This window comes from Trachymyrmex septentrionalis, unplaced genomic scaffold (genome assembly GCF_001594115.1).
Source record: "Trachymyrmex septentrionalis isolate Tsep2-gDNA-1 unplaced genomic scaffold, Tsep1.0 scaffold115, whole genome shotgun sequence".
In the NCBI taxonomy this organism is placed as follows: Eukaryota; Metazoa; Arthropoda; class Insecta; order Hymenoptera; family Formicidae; genus Trachymyrmex; species Trachymyrmex septentrionalis.
Window position 1 is genome coordinate 283,525 of NW_017304279.1, and position 6,998 is coordinate 290,522.

At 32.9% G+C, this 6,998-nt stretch overlaps 2 protein-coding genes across 5 annotated transcripts in view; one reads left to right on the forward strand and one right to left on the reverse strand.

Annotated features, from left to right (window-relative positions):
• Positions 1–95: 95 nt before the first annotated feature.
• On the reverse strand, positions 96–4,466 carry LOC108753856 (SCY1-like protein 2). Its single transcript, XM_018495794.1, has 7 exons — positions 3,829–4,466; positions 3,112–3,350; positions 2,578–2,916; positions 2,130–2,432; positions 1,637–2,021; positions 1,134–1,515; positions 96–1,034 (listed from the first exon to the last, which is right to left on the reverse strand). Exons 1-7 carry the CDS (start codon positions 4,250–4,252, stop codon positions 524–526), a joined length of 2,583 nt encoding a protein of 860 aa, XP_018351296.1. The 5' UTR covers positions 4,253–4,466; the 3' UTR covers positions 96–523.
• Positions 4,467–5,591: 1,125 nt separating this feature from the next.
• Positions 5,592–6,998, forward strand: part of LOC108753876 — a 13,294-nt gene continuing 11,887 nt past the window's right edge. For 2 of the 4 annotated variants that reach the window (XM_018495838.1, XM_018495817.1), the window contains exon 1: positions 5,592–5,766. Coding sequence is in view for 1 of the 4 variants with exons in the window: in XM_018495817.1 (XP_018351319.1) it covers positions 5,764–5,766 (3 nt within the window). In the remaining 3 variants the exon portion in view is untranslated. Of the gene's footprint in view, positions 5,767–5,806; positions 5,873–6,511; positions 6,718–6,998 lie in introns of those variants that run through there. The other 2 variants (XM_018495870.1, XM_018495861.1) reach the window with 2 other exon arrangements.

The window sequence follows — 6,998 nt, forward strand, 5'->3', positions numbered from 1 at the left end:
TACTCAACCGTAACATACTCAACCGTATGTCTTAAACATTGGGGACAAAAAACATTGCGAAGATGAGCGTTTTATTTTGGAAAACATTATGTAAGCATATTAGTTTTTAGTTTTATGCTAAGTGGATGCTTTTCTCCAGTAATTATTTTTTGTTCTCCAAGATTTTTTAAGAGATCTACAATTAAATTCTCGACAGAACAGTCTCAATATAAAATATGTAAAACAATTGTTATTTAATATTGGTCTAATATTGTAATCTTTGATCGCTCGTGCTGATACAAAAGATGATCTACTTTTTTTTACAACTCTTTATTATATAATGGTGACTTTCATCTTCGATAATATTACTCGAAATCAATCACATTAGACGAAAAACTGTGGGTGCATTCAATATTATGACCACTCAGTGAGCGATTGTAGTACTGAATGCACTCTATGTATTACAATCACTGTAGCATTTTCATATTACTCTCTAACGTACCGTTTGTTATCCCAGCGATAACTTCAAAGATATTTCAACTTATTAACTAAGTAAATCCATGATATCTTGCGTGGATGAATTAGGTTTGTTTACATTAGTTTGCGTATTAGTGGGTGATATGAGAGGCTGCAAGGTTCCAGGAAAGTTTAAGTTTGGCTTAACCTCTGATTGTGTCGCAAAATTTACGTTATTCTGAGGAGCGATAGAATTCCACACCAAGGTAGATTGTGGCGAGTTCCAGTTCATGGGTGTACTCAATCCATTGGAATTCCAATTCATTGGTCTATTCAACATTGTTTGCGAATTAAGCGTCGGAGACGTTAAAAATTGCGATTGCGTTAAACTAATGTCATTATATTTATGTGCAATATTTTTAGCAGCCGATTGTGACATAGTCGATCTTGACATTGACAGATTTAACTCATCTAGATTATTCTTTAACAAAGTCGCAGTCAAATCCTTCGGTTGCGATTTTAAAGGTTGTGATACAGCTTTAGGAGTTAGCATAGGTTGAGACTGCATTCTTTGATGCGTTTCTTGTTGTTGAATCAACCTAGAAAAAAATCATCAATGTTTTAGCATTACAATTAATGATTATACGATTATGTTTAAAGAAGATATATTAAGTCTTTGAAATATAGTCAAGATATACCTGAACTTGTCTTCGATAGTTAATCCATTTTCAATATTTACAGTCTTAGAATTAGAATTAGTATTCGGAGATAGCATTTGGTGCGTTAAATTAATGTCGCTTAAACTGTTGTTTTGCATAAAGGTGGGTGAAGTCACTTGTGAAAGCGCTTGATCGAGTTGTTGCGTCTCACGACGCACAGCATCCAATTGACGTAATGCCTCTCGATGCTCGCTGGTTACTCGATTTATCATATCGACGACAAGAGTGGAAAGTGTCTCATATTGAGACATACTAAGATTTTGCTCTATGCAGAGGGGTAACAAAAACGGTAGTACCTTTGTTGCCAATATTTCTTTGCCCATACCTAGCTTACTATGAGTGAGTAGCATTCTGTAAATACCTACCAACATAAAGAAAAATATTTTTCTCAATCTTTCTAATAAAATTGAGCAGATTACAATAAATGTAAAATATATTAAGAATTTCTTTTTTTTAAATTTTGTACTAGTAAAATATATTACCAATAATAGCCATTAAAATTGCTGGTTCGCCACAATGAGGAACTTCTTGAAGGAATGGTAATATCTGATCGAATACCAGCCAACGATCAAAGCTCGGCAACATTTTCGCAAGACACAGCAAACAATTAACACGTACTCCAAGACTAGTAGATTTCTTTCCTGGCGACAAACATATCTTTTTCATCCGTGGAAGTATGGCATTTTTTATAACTGGTCCCTCAATCATTGTCACAATATTTGGTAATGCCGATAGGCAGAGTTCTTGGAGCTGTTCCCATTCGGATTCTAATGCACGCAATAACATAGGCACTATGTCGGTCTTAATTACATCCGTGGGGCACAGTTTTAATAACAAATTTACTTGTTGCATGAGGACCAAGCTAATCTATAAAAAAATTGTATTCGTTGTATAAGGGTTTTATCATCATTATCTGTTACTTTTATTTTATTATACCATTTCATTATTCTACTTGTGAGAAAAATATATACTTACTTGTGGTGGATCTTCCAAAGCAAGAACAGGTTTTAAATTGGGTAAGATATGTTCTCGGAATTCTTCTATCTCGGAAACTTCCATTACTTGCAGTATACTTGGCAATACAAACGGTATCATAGGTGGATTAACTAACTCCTTATAGAGAGCAGGTAATACTCTATGTAGCACAACTCTATGTGGCAATTGTTTTAATAACTGTGGAAGACCTTTGTAAAATTGCGATTTTTGAAGATTATCCCATTGAAATAACTTATCCAAGTAATTTAACGTTTTTACGCCAATGTCCGTAAAATATTCGATCTGCAATAATTTATGATAATGGAGTAAATATTATTATATTAAAAATATTTTTTATTTTCAAAACATTTTTTATATACTTTCAATTATTTAAAATTTTGCAAATTTAATACATTTTACAGGAAATTATTTAGAAGAAGTAAGTTACCTTGATAAATTGATGAGCATCTAATCGTAATTCAGGACTATGACTCAACATGAGCTTCACAGTATCTCTAAGTGTATCAGGGATTGAAAGAAGTTTTGCCGAGACATTACATCCCTTGAAATTTTCCAAGAAACGTCGACATTTTCCGAAATCATTGTGAAATTCCTGCAGCGGTTGATGTTCCGAAGAATGTATCGTATATATCAATATACCCAAGGCAAAAATATCACTAGATGGTCCATTACTACTTGCTAAAATACACTCGGGCGCCTGGTAATCTAACTGAGGTTGAACAACTGCAGGGAGCGTAGAATCATATTCAAGATAAGACCATGATGGCTGCAATAAAAAAAATGTGATTCATGGAAGTGCAAAGTACAATCATCAATCCAAATATTTATTTGATAAAATAAATAATTAATAATTGCTATGCGAATCTATTTTTAATTTATAAAATATAGTCAGTATAACTACATATTAGTCTTCTCAGTTTGTTATATTAAAATATTCTCATCACTTAATGAAATTCCATACCTGTTTACCATCTGAATTCTGATTTAAGGCACAAAAGTCAAAACCAAATATCTTCCAAGCTCCATGAACATTGATAACAATCGATTCCGGACATAAATTCCTATGCAGTAATTTCACATCACCATGTAAAAACGCCAAACCTTCTCCCAGTTGCAGCAATCCATATCGTATCTCTATGTCAAGCAACTTGTAACCTTTCAAGTTTGCCGGAGTTGGTTGAGGTATATTCTCATAATTACCTACAATGTATTTCACATATCTTATCGCTACTAAAGTAGCTTCAAACAAAACATTGCAAAATATAATAGAGTACTTCCCAGCAAGAGACACAGACAATATAGTGAATCATTATGTCCTTATTGTTTGTGAATATTAAACAAATATAAAATGATTATATTTGTATTAAGCCTAAACTACAATCTCTTTTCTTTCTGTTTCTTGCTTTCTATCTCTTTTCCTTCTATTGACTTTTATCAACAATTATGTATTTTGTCATGCATTTCTTATCAATTTCAAAGTTTATCAAGTTTTATCTTGTGACAGAAAATAACAGACAACAAAGGACAAGATAAAAAACCAAGAGATAAACAGAAATAAAAAGCAAGAAAAAGAAGCAAAAAGCATATTGTAAATCAGACTTTACACTGTATCACTTATGTCTCTTACTGAAAAATACCTTTAATTTTCACAGCAGTATGAAGTTTATATGAAGTCTACCTAGTACATTAGTCAGACTAGCAAACACTGGCTCAGTCGCAAACGCCAAACTGTCCCTTGATTCTTCCAATGGATGCTGCACAGTTAAAACCTGTGGATGTCTCAACTTTGTCAATTGCATAACACCTCGTTTTAGAGTCTCTAGTACGAGCTCCCGATCTGCCCTGGAGGACCATCTCTCCAGCATACGCTTTTCAAAAACAAAAATTGCTGCTTCTTGCTTGGTGGACTTCTTGTAGCCGCTGTAGATCTTCCACAGCAATCCTGGCCCAGCGCTCGCCACATGAACGGTTGCTTCAAACTCCCTGGTTACTGGATTGCCAGGGAGAACACTGGAGAGCTGCGATAAACCATACGCCGTATTTTGGACAGTATTGGTGATAGTGTTGCTGACTGTATTACGAAGTTTGTTTAAGACGTCCATCGTGTCAGTTGCTATTTAAAACGGTGTCACCAATGAAAAAACGCGTGGAAGGTCAGAAAAAATGCACTCTAGAATATCGAAATGACTATCCAACTACTTTAGATCGATATTTGTATCTCTACATGAATACCTCACAGCAAGGCTAAGGTTACAGAAATCGTTGCCATTTACCGTCATGAATCACACAGCATAATTTGTATGATTCCAACTTTGATAGACACACCTTCCACACTCCCGGTCGTAAGTACGGATCTACAATAGGTATTTTAAGCCTTAAGCCGTAAAATTTAACCAATTACAGTTGAATGCGAGAAGAATAATCGACTATGATTCGTCCATTTCTTATAGCTGAAGGCTTAAAAACCTATTGGGTACGTTCATTTATGCAGTTACTGCTGCAGATGTCATTCGTTTATTCTAGATAGAGAGTGCGGTCAATTTGACACTACAAATGCTTTAAAGCGTTTGATTGACCAATCGGAAAGAAGAATTTTACTAATTGACCAATCAAAAAATGCTTCGAAACATTTGTAGCAACAAGGCTATGTTCCAAAACTTCCTCTCCGAGGAAAATTTTATTCAAAATATATAGTACATGTGACGTATACTATAGCATATAAAGTAAAATCTTCCTCGGAGAGGGAGTTTTGGAACGTAGCCCAAATGAACCGTAGCCAGATATATATAAAGAGACCCGAAATCAATGATCCAAGTTCCTGATTGGCAGTCTAATATGTATTCTAATTGGGTACCGTCTTCTAAGCAAAGTAGCCATATTATGACCGCAGCTGAGGCCCAATTGAACAAATATCGCATACAAAAATAGAAATTTCATATACAATCAACCAATCACAGTCAAAAAAACTATCATTTTTGTATGTTAAAATTATTATTATGTGCTCAAGAATAGAGGCCCTGATTACATAAGCTGTGTAAGGGGCTCCGCACAATAAAAGGAACAGGGAACAGAGAACAGATAAGAATTTCAACCTATCAGAAATTGTGTATTCATAATATATGATTTCTGATAGATTGAAATTCTTATTTTCTTTGTTCCCTGTTCCTTTTATTGTGCGGAGCCTCTGACACAGGTAACCTCAACTGCTAACGGAATACAGAGCTCACTCCGCTAAGGGTATATCTATTTTCATCATCATAACATTTATAATTGCAAATAAACTACATAAGTTTTCAATTTCGCGCATTTATGCTAGAACCAATCACTAATGCAGCACCAAATGTACCACGTGACTAAAGTCCTCCCCCCCTGCGAGACGGCTTCACTCCCCTCGTCTAAAGTACAAGTTTATGCTTCGTCCCGTTTTTCCTGTATTCATGAGTGACTTGATTGCCTATTGCGATTTAATTTAATTCGTTATTTATTCATTTGATTTTTATAAGCGTGGCTCGTCCCTCAATTGTTTATAGTGTCGTTTAGTGCTACATTTGATAACGTTGACAACGTTGTGTAAAATTAACACTTACTCTTTCAACGAAATACTCTAAACCAAATGGTAAAAACTTTTATCTTTTCTATACAGTCAGTAGTTGTATATCCTGCACAAGTGATATAACTGTAGCAATTGTATCATTTACGAGGCCCAAACGTATCAATTAATAGTACGTCTTATTATGTCCAATTTAATTGTAATTCACTTTGGTAGTCCATCTGTTCTCCTGTCATCATCATCATAATCTGACTAATTTTAGTCACTTTTTTAAATATATTATTTTTAAAGAAAAATATATATCAAAAATATATAATAAGCAACACATATTTACAATAGAATTGTTAAAAAAAAACATGTTTTTTTTTATTTTATACAAAAAACATTGTTTTTTTATATGGAGCAATGTTTTCTGTTTTATCTTGTGTTTTTTAAGCAATAAAAAAAAACATGTGTTAAACAAGAAAAAATATTCTTTTGTTTAAAATATGTTTTTTGTTGGTTAAACAAACAAAAATATTATGTGAATATTTGAACCATTCGCCATAAAAAATAATAACTGATAAAATCAGTTATTTTTATTTATTATTGTTTTTATTTTATATTACTGCTAATATGTTTCTTATGTGAGCGTCACTAAGCGCTTTTCCAAAATGAACGCGAATTCATTATCGATCTTATTGATCCTGCGGGTAAATCGAGTTGATAAAGCAGAAATAATACTGGTTCATATCATCCTGCAGCCATGCCTGACGTTACATCCTATTAAACAAAAAAATGTTCAAAATTTATCTTTTTTCTGAGAAAGCGATTAAAAATGTTAAGCCAATAATATGTGGCTTGCGCTAAAAAATAATATCAATGTTGTTACATTCGATTTGGTAACACAACTCCATACAGTAATTGCTTCTTCTACTGGCATAGAAAAGCTGTTTTCAGCTTTTGGGTTAGTGCACCACTAAACTAAGAAACAGATTAGGCCCAGAAAAAGCTTCAAAATTAGTAACAATTTTAAAGGTATTGAACAAAAACATCTAATTGAAATAAAAATTTATTTAAAAATTATTATTTATATTATTTATATTATATAAAATTCATTTTACATTTAAAATAAAGATCCAAACAGCTTTTGGGTCATAAATCGATCTTTCAAAAGTGTTTGTCAAACATTTACAAATAATTAGATAACGTGACTTCTTTTTTCCCAAATAGCACGATGTTTAAAATAAATATTTATCATTATTTATATTTTTTAATAATATATAAATGTTTTATACAAAACTTGTATAAATATTTAT

Coding starts and splice junctions, on each gene's coding strand:
- LOC108753856 (XM_018495794.1), bottom strand. CDS start 4,252: ATGGACGTCTTAAACAAACTTCGTAATACAGTCAGCAACACTATCACC. Junction 1,516..1,636: donor AATTTTAATGGCTATTATTG/GTAATATATTTT, acceptor TTATGTTGGTAG/GTATTTACAGAATGCTACTC. Junction 1,035..1,133: donor ACTATCGAAGACAAGTTCAG/GTATATCTTGAC, acceptor ATTTTTTTCTAG/GTTGATTCAACAACAAGAAA.